This window comes from Bufo bufo, chromosome 5, assembly GCF_905171765.1.
Source record: "Bufo bufo chromosome 5, aBufBuf1.1, whole genome shotgun sequence".
Classification (NCBI taxonomy): Eukaryota; Metazoa; Chordata; class Amphibia; order Anura; family Bufonidae; genus Bufo; species Bufo bufo.
This window is the reverse complement of record NC_053393.1, coordinates 230168378-230182573: the sequence shown is the minus strand read 5'-3', so window position 1 is coordinate 230182573 and position 14196 is coordinate 230168378. Positions and strand designations below refer to the sequence as shown.

The window sequence follows — 14196 nt, the reverse complement described above, 5'->3', positions numbered from 1 at the left end:
GAGAAAAACAGCCCTGCAGAGCAGGGAGTGTCTTGCCACCTTGGACACTAAGCAAAAACTGGCAGTCTCTCTCTCCAGGCTGAGGGTAAAGCTGCTGGAGGAGGGCTTAACAGTTTTCACTTAGTGTCACGCCTCCTAGGGAGATGAGCTATACCCAAGGTCTTCTGTGTCCCCCAAGGAAACTGGGCGAGAAATAAAAATAAATAAATCCAGGAGTGAATCCTGCACATTGTTAACCCACCTTTAGGCATTTAGGCTGTGAGCAGCAATTCAGTCGTGGTTTGTATGTAAAAAGGGAGAAATTGCAATAATATGTCACTGAATAATATGTCACTGAATGCAAATCCCTAATAAAATCTAAGGGAATCTATCAGCAGGCTTATTCTCTCGTATACAAGGACAGCATAAATTGTGACAAAGTCAAATCACTTTATTCCTTGTAGTAGTTTGTAGAAAGGAAACCCCTTTGCGTTGACTGCGCCCAAGTTACGGAGAGGCACAGGCCTCTATATAACTTTCGGCGTATCCACCGCCGGTCTAAATGTGCTCCCTTGCTGGCATAGATTTAGACAGTTTTCTAAGCCTAAGGCCTCCTGCACACGAACGTGTGCACCCCGTGGCCGTGCTGCGGCCCGCAATGCACGAACACCGTCCGTGGGGCAGCCACAGTGGATCGCGGACCTATTCACTTTAATGGGTCCACGATCCGGCTGTTCCGCAAAAAGATAGAACATGTCCTATCTTCTTGCGGAATGGAAGTACAGGACAAAACCCCACGGAAGCACTCCATAGCATCTCCGGATTTGCGGACCCATTGAAGTGAATGCATTTGTATGTCTAAATAGTGTAAACATAAATTTTAACTTTGAAAAAGATTTTTATTTTTTTTTACAATCACCATATTCTGAACCCCATAACTTTTTTTTATACTTATGTCTACTGAGCTGTACAGAGGCTCAGTTTTTGCAGGAAAATCTTTGAATTTTATTTTTTTTATATTTTAATAATACAGGCATTTTCAGTCGCAGTGATATCCATGATGTTTAAATTTAATTGTTATTTAGGCATTTATTTTTTTATTACACGGAAAGTGGTGTGATTTAAACTTTTGTATTTTTTATATATTTAACATTTTATATTAATTTTTTATTATGATTTTGAATCTCATATATGAGCCTATAAATTCAGTTTTTTTATTTTTTATGTCGTACAATCAGAGATCTTTAAAATGAGTTTATGACTGTCAGTTGCTCATTTCTTATGTTGGCCTGCCATCTGGTGGCCAAAATAAGAATGAGCATGAATACTATCAGCCTCGTCAGCACCGTGAAGTGCTGTCTGCATAAGGGTCCATTCACACGTCCATGTGTGTTTTGCGGATCCACAAAACACAGACATCGGCGATGTGCGCTCTGCATTTTGCGGACCGCACATCGCCGGCACTTAATAGAAAATGCCTATTCTTGTCCGCAATTGCGGACAAGAATAGGACATGGTCTGTATTTTTGGGATCGGAATTGCGGACCCGGAAGTGCGGATACGCAATTCCGGATCCGGGATCGTGCTGCCCCCTAGAAACGAATGGGTCCGCAATTCCATTCCGAAAAATGCGGAACGAAATTGCGGATGTGTGAATGGACCCTTATGCTGCTTCACAGCTCTTCCCATCTGATCTGAGTGACAGCTGTAGTGGTCTCCTGGTTGAGTGCCACAGCTGTCATTGAGAGCAGAGAGGAAGGGCTATGACGCAGCCCAATGCAGAGAGCGCTACACAATGAAGCTCCACCTTCAGTGCTCTTGCAGGAGCAGAATAAAGGTTCATATTCACACTACTTCTCATGATAAACTCTCAACAAAAAGTACATTTGTACTGCTGTCAGCAGTTTACAATTGTCACAACTGTTGATGGACCCCTTTAAAAGAATCACTATCTAATGTGCAGTATAATCAACTTCCAACAAACAAAAGTGAACAATGGTTTAGATATTTTTCATTCATAGTTGTTCTTTACCATCACATTCCCAGTAGCGCCTCTGTTGTGCCAACCTCTGCATACGGGACTTCACTGAAGCTCCACTGTTCGGGTCCTCAGGGATTGAGCTTGGCTCTTCTATTTTCAAGAGAATAGTGGAGCTCGGAGGAGATGTGGTTCTTACTTGCGTGTGTGAGGGAATCTCATTATTGGTTCTTTCTGGGCTTTTGGGCTCTTTATTTTCTACTTCTGATTTTTGCGTTTCAACATTATCAGAACAGCGTCTCTTTGATGGTGATGGCTTGGAGCATGGTTTAGCTGAAAAGAAAAAAAAAAAACAATTGTTGTTTTAGAGGTTTTTTTTTTTTTACATAAAAGAAATGGAATAAAAGTAAAATAAAATTAAAATTATTATGGGCTTAAAGGGAATCTATCACCTCATACCTCAATATTAAGTCAAGTGTACTGTTAAATTTGTTATACTCTCCTGATTAAAACGTTTCTGTTCCTTTCCAGATCTGTGCCTCTGTTCTTGATAAATCCCGTTTTTTTCATAATACCATTGCACCAAAAGCTCCGCTCCTGACCGCGGCCAACCTCACTCCCTCGGCTATGTTTGACAGGACCAGGCAGTAACCTCACCTGGCTGTGATCTCGTGCATGCGTTGTCATTTTGGCAGACTGAGCCCTGATACTGATGCTTGCTCGGCCTGCGCAATCCACACGATTTCAGCCCTGACAAGCATCAGGGCTGTACTATGCAAGGGAAGACTGCCGAAGCAATGGTGCGCGAGAACAGAGGGGTATGTGGTGACAGATTTCCTTTAAGGTCAATTCCAGCAGACCAGCGCCGATATCTCATACATGTAGTGCAACGACAGTCTGAAGTTCTGGTTAGAAAACAGTTTCATACAAGAAAGAAAAATGTGCCAACGTAAGTAAACGCATACATCTATATGCCATACGGTTGTACAAGTCTTTCACTGACCACTACAGTAAAGAAATGTTGACTCTGTGGTACTTATTTTTTTGCGGGATGTTCTTGTATTGGAACTGACCCGTTCCAGCCTCCTCATGGGACTCTGGGCCACTGCTTCTTGGAGCCATTGGCATCACTTAAAGTGGTGCTTGTGGGAGTGAATGTTTTCTGGTCCCCAAGATGCCACAACAAGCGTTCCACCCAGCAGAACAAGGCACGGTTTCAGGGAAACTGCCCTCCTCTAATGGCATTCCCAACATGGCCAGAACAGCTCAATAATGGGAGTTGTGCCGTGGCAAAGGAGAAAGACCTATACAGGCCTGAGGCTACAGGAAACTCCTTGGCTGGGAATCTGCAGCTCAGTCCCATGGGGGAAAGAAATGGCCCTTACCCTCAAAATACATTTGGTGTATGCGATAAATGCGAACAGAGTATTTTAAATTCTGTATAATAACCCCTCCATTTAAACTATGACTACAGAGATTTTAACCATTTCTAATCTGGCGTGTGTATGTAATATTGTAAGCTGCCTCTAACACTTCCAAGGACACGACCACCTTCACTTACCTTCTTCAGCCACTGCTGGGGGCTGACGATTTGTCTCTGCAAGCGGTTCTCTTGTTCTTTTGGTTACAGCTACAGGCCGTCCACCAGCTGTTGGCCTATCGGCCATTTTCTTCTGAAGATTCTCTCTTCTGGCTCTCGTTCTTTCAAGTAATTTCTGTTGAAACATAAAAGAATATTACTATACCTGAAGACAAGAAAACTAAAAATTGTTAACATTTCCACAGATCAATAGGAGGAGTTTTCTGGGTTATAGATCACAGCAGCCACTGGTACAGACAGGAATGGAGCCAGAAGCAGAGCTCCTCACCCTGGGTAATGGCTGAATGCAGCTCAGTTCCCAATCACTGGAACAGGAGCTGAGCCAACGTTCCCCAGAAGAGGTTCAAAAGGGGCAGCACTGAAGCGAAGAGGATACGGAACGATGAGTAGAACTTTTGGTTTTTTCTAACTATTTTATTGCCGTCTCACTCCTTTGCCATTCATTTTTTACCTTGAACAACCCCGTTCATTACTACACATTGAGAAATTTTACTTAGTGCCACATTCTTTCATTTGGAGTCACATTTTGTATACCAGAAGCAGAACACCCCTTTAAGACAGTCATGTTCACATAATACAGCTGAAAACCAAGCACTTGCCTCTATATAATTGGGGTGTGATGATAAACAGAATGTACATACAGGTCAATGGTTGAGTGATATGTTTTTTTATGCAATGCAAATACATTATATGGACAAACAAATTGGGACACCTCCACATTACACCTACAGGAGCTTAGATAGCCTAGTCTTAAGGCTACTTTCACACTGCCGTTTCTGGGTCCGCCTGTGAGATCCGTTTCAAGGCTCTCACAAGCGGCCCAAAACGGATCAGTTCAGCCCCAATGCATTCTGAATGGATAAGGATCCGTTCAGAATGCATCAGTTTGCCTCCATTCCGCTCTGGAGGCGGACACCAAAACGCAGATTGCGGTGCGGAGCCAAACGGATCCGTCCTGACTTACAATGTAAGTCAATGGGGACGGATCAGTTTACATTGACACAATATTGGTGCAATTGTAAACGGATCCGTCCCCCATTGACTTTCAATGTAAAGTCAGGACGGATCCGTTTGACTTACACTTAGGCCTCTTTCACACGGGCGTTGCGGGAGCGTTGCGGAAACATGCACAATTTTTCCACGCGAGTGCAAAACATTGTAATGCGGTTTTGCACTCACGTGAGAAAAATCGCGCATGTTTGGTACCCAAACCCGAACTTCTTCACAGAAGTTCAGGCTTGGGATCGGTGTTCTGTAGATTGTATTATTTTCCCTTATAACATGGTTATAAGGGAAAATAATAGCATTCTGAATACAGAATGCATAGTACAATAGCGCTGGAGGGGTTAAAAAAAAAAAAATAATAATTTAACTCACCTCAATCCACTTGCTCGCGCAGCCGGCATCTCTTCTGTCTTCTTTTTTGCTGTGCGCAGGAAAAGGACCTGTGGTGACGTCACCACAGGTCCTTTTCCTGCACACCGCAAAAAAGAAGACAGAAGAGATGCCGGGCTGCGCAAGCAAGTGGATTAAGGAGAGTTAAATTATTATTATTTTTTTAACCCCTCCAGCGCTATTTTACTATGCATTCTGTATTCAGAATGCTATTATTTTCCCTTATAACCATGTTATAAGGGGAAATAATAATGATCGGGTCTCCATCCCGATCGTCTCCTAGCAACCATGCGTGAAAATCGCACCGCATCCGCACTTGCTTGCGATTTTCACGCAACCCCATTCATTTCTATGGGGCCTGCGTTACGTGAAAAACGCACAAAGAGGAGCATGCTGCGATTTTCATGCAACGCACAAGTGATGCGTGAAAATCACTGCTCGTGTGCACAGCCCCATAGAAATGAATGAGTCCGGATTCAGTGCGGGTGCAATGCGTTCAACTCACGTGTGAAAGGGACCTTAGACTTTTTTTGACTAAGTTATGCAGACGGATCCGTACTGAACAGATACCATTGTTTGCATTTATAGGTGCGGATCCGTCTGTGCAGATACCAGACGGATCCGCACCTAACGCAGGTGTGAAAGTAGCCTTAATCCATATGTAATAACAATCACCTGATGAACGCACAAACGCTTGTTCATTGGGTGATCCTGTCGAGGTCAGCACCAAAAATTATCATTTCTATGCAGCTGATCATGCCTGGAAACAATGATTTCCTATGGGGGATGGGCAATTGCTGTAGTGGTCGCTCATCCGCATACAAGAGATGATTGCTATATGTAAATGCGTCTCTCACCTCCTCTGATGAGCAGGCAAGGCTTGTTCCTAATAAATGACTGCACCATTAGTCTATCACTATAAAAAGGACCATAGGCCAGCAGCCTAATTAAAGGCTAGTAAGGCTACGTCTACACGACGACAATAAGTCACACGACAGATAGGGCACAACTACACTGCAACATTTTGTTGCACTAATGTCGCACGACAATTTTTATAATGGCAGTCTATGGTGTCGCACTGCAACATGCTGGGACTGCGACGCAACAGTCACAGAAAAATCCATCTGGATTTTTCTGCGACTTTTGCGTCGCAGTCGCAGCATGTTGCAGTGCGACACCATAGACTGCCATTATAAAAATTGTCGCGCGACATTGGTGCAACAAAATGTCGCACGACAAATGTCGTCGTGTAGACCTAGCCTAATTCTGATGGTCAATATCAGATCGGTGGGGGTTAACAGCATGCACCCCTCCACCTGCAGCCGAAACTACCACCGAGAATGGTAGTGGCCATGGAGGGTTACTGCATCTCGGCTTCCGTTCACTTCAAGGGGAGCGGATCTGCAATGGCTAGTGCCGAGCGAACTTCCTTTTTCAAGTTCGGCGTACAAGGTTCGGGTTATCTAAGAATTCTGATACCACGGGCCATAACTTATGGAAGTTTGCTCAACACTAACCATGGCCACTAGATTGTGAACGGAGCGGTGGAAGATCCAGTGCTGGTATCTGCAGTGAGGATGCTGGGGGTTATTGTTAGTGCAGAACACTATGATCTGCCCTAACCGGCTCCACTAATGGACTGGTTAATGCATGCTTGCTGCTGGATTGGAGAGAATGATTTCCCACAAGGTTACAGTATGGCACATCTGGTGAAATCGCCTTCAGCCATCCAGACGCAGCGCCTTCCCTTTCCCCAGCAGACCAGCTCTTCTGTACGACTGCACAGCTTAGTAAACACGACACTAAAAGAAAATGTAGTCACTGCAGAAAAATGTCAGGAGACGCCGCACCCATTTTCATTCAAACAGTCCAATGGTGACATTACTGCTGGATATGTCAGCGAGATGTGCTGCAGCTTGCTGAAGTGAGGCCGTTCCTCCCAAGTATTTGCTGGAAGCCTGCCCATAACCCACCACAGCTTTTCTGCAGACAAATCTACATCCTTCCAATTATGGAAAAAACAGATGATGAGAGTGTGTCACCCGGCTCACCAGATGGCTTTTACAGGTTTGAAAAAGTAGGAGCAACGGTCTGCAGCACAGAGGAAAAACGTACCCGGAGCAAAGCAACCCACTGCACGTGAACATCACAGCATACACCACTGTGTGCAGGACTGTGCTCACACAGCTGCACTATATGGACATGAGCATGCCTGTTAACATACGAATGGCCAAACTGGACAGCGTCAGATAATTATTCCCGGTAATACCAGGTCTTAAAGGGGTTCCATCATGAAACATATGCTGCATTTGTCAAACCAGCACCCGGATCCAAATACTACTGTAATTGCGTGTAATTAAGCATTCTGTATAGCCACTGAGGTATTCAATAAAATGTATCTGTATAGTGCCACCTGCTGTTTGTTCTTTCCCTTATTTTCTGTCCATCTCACTCAGCTGGTCGAGCGTGCTCAGTTTAAATCTTCACCTGCCACCAGCCATATGTTCTGTTAGAAGCTGTGACAGTGACAGGGAGAGCTGCAGCAGAAAGGACACACTCCCTGAGCTGCCAGGCTGAAAATAATCCAGCAGAGCAATTGTGGTAGTTTTTTTTTTTTACATCAATCATGGCATAACCCCCTTAAGTCTTCTCTATATTTTGTGCACACATGAAAACTATTGTTCCCTGTTATCAGCCTTCCCAGATTTGGGGGGGGGGGGGGGGGGGGGAGCAGACTATAATGGCCCCCATACAATAGTGTATTGTTGGCGGAACCCACCAAGACAGCAGCTTTCTCCGATTTTCACCAAGCCTTTTGTTATCCCAGGAGATAAGGTGACACTAGAAGCTCTCTCCCATCGTCCCACTGACAACACATATCAAACGTGTATGGAGGGGCAGGGAGACAGAGCTGTCCGTCCAATAATTATTCGGAAGCCAGCTATTGAATCTGCATGCCCAACTTAAAGGGGGTTTTTCAAGATTTTTTGAGCGTGGGGGTCCAATACCTAGGACGCCATCGATCAGCTGCTTTAGAAGGGACTGGTGCTTGCAGCATAGCCTAGGCCAGGGATGCTCAACCGGAGGCCCTCCAGCTGTTGCAAAACTACAACTCCCAGCATGCCCTAATATCTGGAGGGCCACAGGTTAGGCATTCCTGGCCTAGGCCATGTCAGGTCACATTCATCGGTCACGTGGCCTGGGCACAGCTTAGTCCCAATTGAAGGGAATGGGGCTGAGCTGTGATACCAAGCACAGCCCTTATACAATGTACAGCATTGTGGTTGGTGAACAGGAGCGCTGATGTCTTCTCAAAAAGCTGATCGGTGATGGTCCCGTGTGTCGGACCACCATCAGTCAGATACTGATTCAGTAGAGTACCTCTTAATAAGGCTACTTTCACACTGGCGTTTTGGCTTTCCGTTTGTGAGATCCGTTCAGGCCTCTCACAAGCGGTCCAAAACGGATCAGTTTGCATTCTAATGCATTCTGAATGGAAAAGGATCCGCTCAGAATGTATCAGTTTAGTCTCCAGTCAGTTCAGTGTCGCTTTGGAGACGGACACCAAAACGCTGCTAGCCGTCTTGGCTATGTCACAGATAGTTCAAACGGATCCGTTCATGACTGATACAGACGGTTGTATTATCTGAACGGATCCGTCCATGACGGATGCGCACAAAACGCGAGTGTGAAAGTAGCCTAAGGCTCCATTAACACAAATTGCGGAACGGGTGCGGACCCATTCATTATCTATGGTGACGGAATGGATGCGGAGAGCACACTGTGTGCTCTCCGCATCTCCAGAGGGCGCCCCCGATCTTCCTGGTGTGCAGCTCTCAAAAAAAAAAAAAAAAAAATAGAACACGCAATTGTGGACAAGAATAGGCATTTCTATAGGGGTTTCGGCCGGGTGTATTGCGGATCCACAATGCACTATGGATGTGTGGATGGACCCTAAGAGATCGTTGACTGCTAGACATGCCTCAATGACGCACTCAAAGACATTGTGCCCGAATTTGAGAGGGGTGCATAAATGGACACACAGGTGTTGGGAGCAGTAGTTATGGAAGGGCACCCACACACAGCAGGCTCTGGGTGGCCAAGACGGACCAACTGTAGAGAGGATTGTTTGATGCGCCAACAAGCACAAGCAGTTCCCAGTCTTGTTGTTCACCATCCAGATACAGGTGGCACCTTCATGACATACCCCTGTTTCTGCCCTGATGATTTCCAGGCACTTAGCAGTAGAGAATTTGGCGTTACGGTGCCACAGGATGCCATACAGAACATGTATGCCCCCTATGCCGGGCCACATCTCATCTTGTATAAAGGCTAGAGGTAGCCCAATGGGGTACTACAGCCTCTGGTCCCTTCAGTTGTACAGTTTTCCCAATATCCTTTCACTGGGGTACTTCTATGCCACAGTCGCTATTGTTTGTAGCATCACAGCTGGGATCAGTGGGTGCCCAGCTGTATATGGAGTGGGCGCAGCTTATGTGGGGGGGGGGGGGGGGGGGGAGATTGAAAACTATAACTGTGCATCAATTCACAATAAAGCACTGCTGAAATAGACATACAGCTACATCCCAAGTGCATTTTAGTATTAAGCCTCATGCACATGGCAGTATTTTAGGAACAGGTTCTATCCACATTTTTTGCAGATCACATGGGTACCCATTCCTTTCTTTTGGGCCCCAACAATGAGGACAGCACATGGATGTCATCTGTGTGCATCTGGCGGCCAGATATCTGTTCATCAAAGGGAGGGGGGGAAACACGTCCTATTCACAGAGCAGACCCCCGGGTAACCTGAACCAGACCGACAGTGCTAGCAATTCTACATTTTATTGGTTGGGGTAAATTGAGCAAATAGGCTTAAATGGGGTGTTCAACCCTTTACAAGTGATACCCCACTGACCCTGAGGATAGGCTGTCAGACGTAACAGATAGTGATGGCCTACCCTGAGGATGGCTGGACAACCCCTTTAATTCCTTGGCAATTCCATGCGAACCAGAAAAACTTTAAATATCCAGATCCACTATCCCTCCCCAAAGTAGCAGCGACACTTCACAAGAATCTCACTTACTCCCCAGTTTCGGGGTATAATGATGTTTGTATTCCAATGACAGATGGGCGCACATCTTTGTCACTATGCCTGGCATTAGCTGCTGGGGTATCTATAAATTATGAAGGCTAACCTGCTCCAAGCCTGACCTCGAGAAGATACGACTAGTTGAAATACGGATGCCATATGACGGACTGAGAGGATAAGGCTAACAGGTTTTTCCATTAAAAGAGAACCTGTCACCAATGTCTTTACGATGTAAGGGTACTTTCACACTAGCGTTATTCTTTTCCAGTATTAAAATCCGGTAAAGGGTCTCAATACCGGAAAAAAAACGCATCACTTTTGTCATAATGCAATCTGAATGGAAAGCAATCCATTAGGATGTCTTTCGTTCCGTCCCTTGTACGGTATTTGACGGGACAAAATCCCGGAACAATACTACACTTGCCGGATCCGGCATTAATTTCCATAGAGATGTGTTAATGCCGGATCCGGTACCAAATGTTCACGAAATTGCCACGTCGCCGGTTCCGGTTTTCCGGTCTGTGCATGCGCCGGGATATAGGAGGAGCTGGTTTCGCTTTTGATCTTTGAAAAAATTTAAATATCGGATCCGTTAATCCAGAAAAAAAAAAAACTATCAGTTTGCATATGGATTTCCAAATCGGGCAGGCAGTTCCGGCAGCCTAAGGCCTCATACACACGACCGTTGTATGTTTTGCGGTCCGCAAAACATGGATGGCGTCCGTGTGCGTTCCACAAATTTGCGGAACGGCACGGACAGCCTTTAATATAACTGCCTATTCTTGTCCGCAAAGCGCGGACAAGAATAGGACATGTTATATTGTTTTGGCGGACCACCGGAGTGCTGTCCACATCTTTCGCGACCTCATTGAAGTGAATGGAAGTTACAGAATCAGCATAGCCCGGGAGCAACTAAAACTGCAGAGCATTTCTTCCCATGAAGATAATCTGCTCATTCTTCCCTTTCAGGACATATGCATGCTTGGTTGAGCCAGACTAGTAAGGGGCTCTCTGAGAGCGGGAACCAATGGCCAGGGGGCCCAGCATGGTCAGACCCAAGCTGCTGTGTCCGCGGCTTCCAGTTCCTGTTGGACTGGTAGTATGACTTGTCCATCGACATGCTGGCCCACCAATGGCCTCAGTGATGACTTGTGCATGACCGGCACCCCGACTGAGATCCCTAAAGAGGCTGCCCCATCAAGCTAAGCAGGGTATATAGATGTCAGAGGGTACGGCATGTGGTGGGTCGCTATTTGGGACCCCATTTCAGGAGCCTGGGCTGCTTCTCATGCTGTAGTCAAAGCCAGAGGTCCTTAAGGAGTCAAAGCCAGAGGTCTGGGATGAGACAACCCCTTTAATTCACATGGACTGCTACAAATGTAACCTAGACAATCTCTGGAAGCTGAACCGTCTGCACTCCAGGATGATACATTTTATCTACATTGTGGTCAACTTTCATTATGTCTGCATAACATTTCAGTTCCTGGATGTCTACAATATTTCTTTCTATTCACTGACAACAAGCAGAACTCTAGACACTGGCAAGAAGCGGAAACACAGCGTAATCCTATTAGGATGTATGAATGTCATGGAGCAGGGATCAGCAACCTCCGACACTGCAGCTGTTCAGACACTACAACTCCCAGAATGCTTCATTCACTTCTGTGAATGACGAACAGCCGAGCATGTTTGCATGCTGGGAGTTGTAGTTTCACAGCAAATGCAATGCTGAAGGTTGATGATCCCTGTCAGAGGGTGGGCTCTCTGCTAAGGACCCCCATCAGAGTGGAGAGCCAGTACAAGGAGCAGCCCTCACAGTGACCAGGCATTACAGAGTCCCATTCATGAAAATGGGCGCATGTGATGTGCTGCAGGCAGCGGCTGACTGCCAGGGGTCCAGCTACGGTAACCGCAGATGATCCGCCATGACACGGTCAGAACTCTGCTGGAGAGCAGCATGACCGCCAGGGGTCCAGCTACGGTAACTGCAGATGATCCGCCATGACACGGTCAGAACTCTGCTGGAGAGCAGCATGACCGCCAGGGGTCCAGCTACGGTAACCGCAGATGATCCGCCATGACACGGTCAGAACTCTGCTGGAGAGCAGCATGACCGCCAGGGGTCCAGCTACGGTAACCGCAGATGATCCGCCATGACACGGTCAGAACTCTGCTGGAGAGCAGCATGACCGCCAGGGGTCCAGCTACGGTAACCGCAGATGATCCGCCATGACACGGTCAGAACTCTGCTGGAGAGCAGCGTGACCGCCAGGGGTCCAGCTACAGTAACCGCAGATGATCCGCCATGACACGGTCAGAACTCTGCTGGAGAGCAGCATGACCGCCAGGGGTCCAGCTACGGTAACCGCAGATGATCCGCCATGACACGGTCAGAACTCTGCTGGAGAGCAGCATGACCGCCAGGGATCCAGCTACGGTAACCGCAGATGATCCGCCATGACACGGTCAGAACTCTGCTGGAGAGCAGCATGACCGCCAGGGGTCCAGCTACGGTAACCGCAGATGATCCGCCATGACACGGTCAGAACTCTGCTGGAGAGCAGCATTTTCATGGCTCACCCCTCATGGACATTTATCTTGTGGTATCAGGAATGCCCAAATCTCGGGGGCCACCCCTCCATGTAAGATCAGGGGCCACCCCTCCATGTAAGAGAAGCAGCTGCCAGGACCCCATCTTATACAGGATAAAGCTCCTGTTTGTAAGGGCATGCTGGGACTTGTAGTTTCACAAGAGCCTCAGAACGAAGGACGTCAAGGAAAGGGACTGACAAAGCCATAGCAGAATAAACCAGGAGGTGTAAATATTACATATATACTGTATGATAGACAATGTCTCCATGGAGAGTCACCACAGCTCTGCCTCACTGGGACATTACTGTACTGAGGGTGACAATGACTCCCCGGTCACTACACAGCACTCACCTCAGTGAACGGGTCCATGTCTGCCGGAGGGAACAGCGCCGGGTGTATCTGTCACTATCTTCTCTCAGTCACTAACAACCTATGCAAACGGCTTCAAAATTTTGAATTTCGCCCGCCGTGCCTCCCCTGCCGATCACGTGACCCAGGGATAGGTGGAGTTGCCTCCGATTGGTCGGTTTCTGGAATGTACTGCGGGGGGCTTCCGCCTAACTCTGCTGCGGTCACGTGGTGTGCTGGGTGGGCGGGAACGCCGCGGGGGCTTGTGGGGGATTCATGGAAGGGCTGTGTAGGAGAGATAGGGAGCCCCTGACCGCCTGTGTGATATATTACCCTGGTGGTCGGGTGTCTTCCTCTAGTGAGCGCCACTAATAATACTGACAGTCTGTGTGTGACAATACACGGAGCAACCTGTAATGGAAATGGAGGGTCACAGTACTGGAAGATATGTGGGGACGGCCATTTTAGGCTGCTATGGTCTGTGCAGGCTGGTTCTTGGCAGGGTTAGTTGGATTTATGGATACCACAGACATGTTCACATGTGGCAGATGTTACTGCGTGCGATTCCGCACCGTAGAATGGGGCTAATCCTGGTTAGATCTGCGGCAGAAAACCAGGGCCAGCCATTCACGTGTCGGAAAATCAGCTGCTGATCTTCACATGAGGACATCCCTGCTGTGTGGTCACAATAGGCACCCCCTGTATAAGATTGGGAACCTCTCCCAGTTCTCTTTTATTGCACTGCACAGGTTAGCTTTCCGTCCTAATAGAAGTCTATGGGAATCATAACGGATCCGCCTGGTTCCCGTTATGCAAGACGGAAAACAAAGCTCTGTCGACAGGACTTTTTTGTCCGTTCTGCATAATGGAAACGGGACGGATCCGTTATGATTCCTATAGACTTCTGTTATGACGGAAAGCCTTTTAAAGGCTTCCATTTTGATCCGTCATAATACAAGTCTATTGGCAGCAAAACTGATCCGTCTTGGTTTCTGTTATGCAGGCCTGGACTCCTGCATAATGGAAACCAGGACGGATCCGTTCTGCTGCCCATAGACTTGTATTCTGACGGATCAAAAAGGACTGCCTCTTAAAGGCTTCCATTATAACCATGGTATAACGGAATTCATAACGCTGATGTGAACCCACCCTTAACGGCAGCAAATATGCTGTGTGTGAATGTGGCTCAGTGTTGAAGTCCATAGGCAGCT

At 47.0% G+C, this 14196-nt stretch overlaps 1 protein-coding gene across 1 annotated transcript in view; it reads right to left on the bottom strand.

The window, feature by feature from the left end:
* ANLN (anillin actin binding protein) overlaps positions 1-13106 on the bottom strand; it is a 64742-nt gene extending 51636 nt beyond the window's left edge. Inside the window, exons 1-3 of the mRNA XM_040433268.1 lie at positions 12989-13106; positions 3519-3672; positions 2012-2290 (exon numbers count right to left, since the gene is read on the bottom strand). Of these exons, the coding sequence (XP_040289202.1) occupies positions 2012-2290; positions 3519-3672; positions 12989-13006 (451 nt within the window). The 5' untranslated portion in view covers positions 13007-13106. The remainder of the gene's footprint in view (positions 1-2011; positions 2291-3518; positions 3673-12988) is intronic.
* Between the last annotated feature and the right edge of the window lie 1090 nt (positions 13107-14196).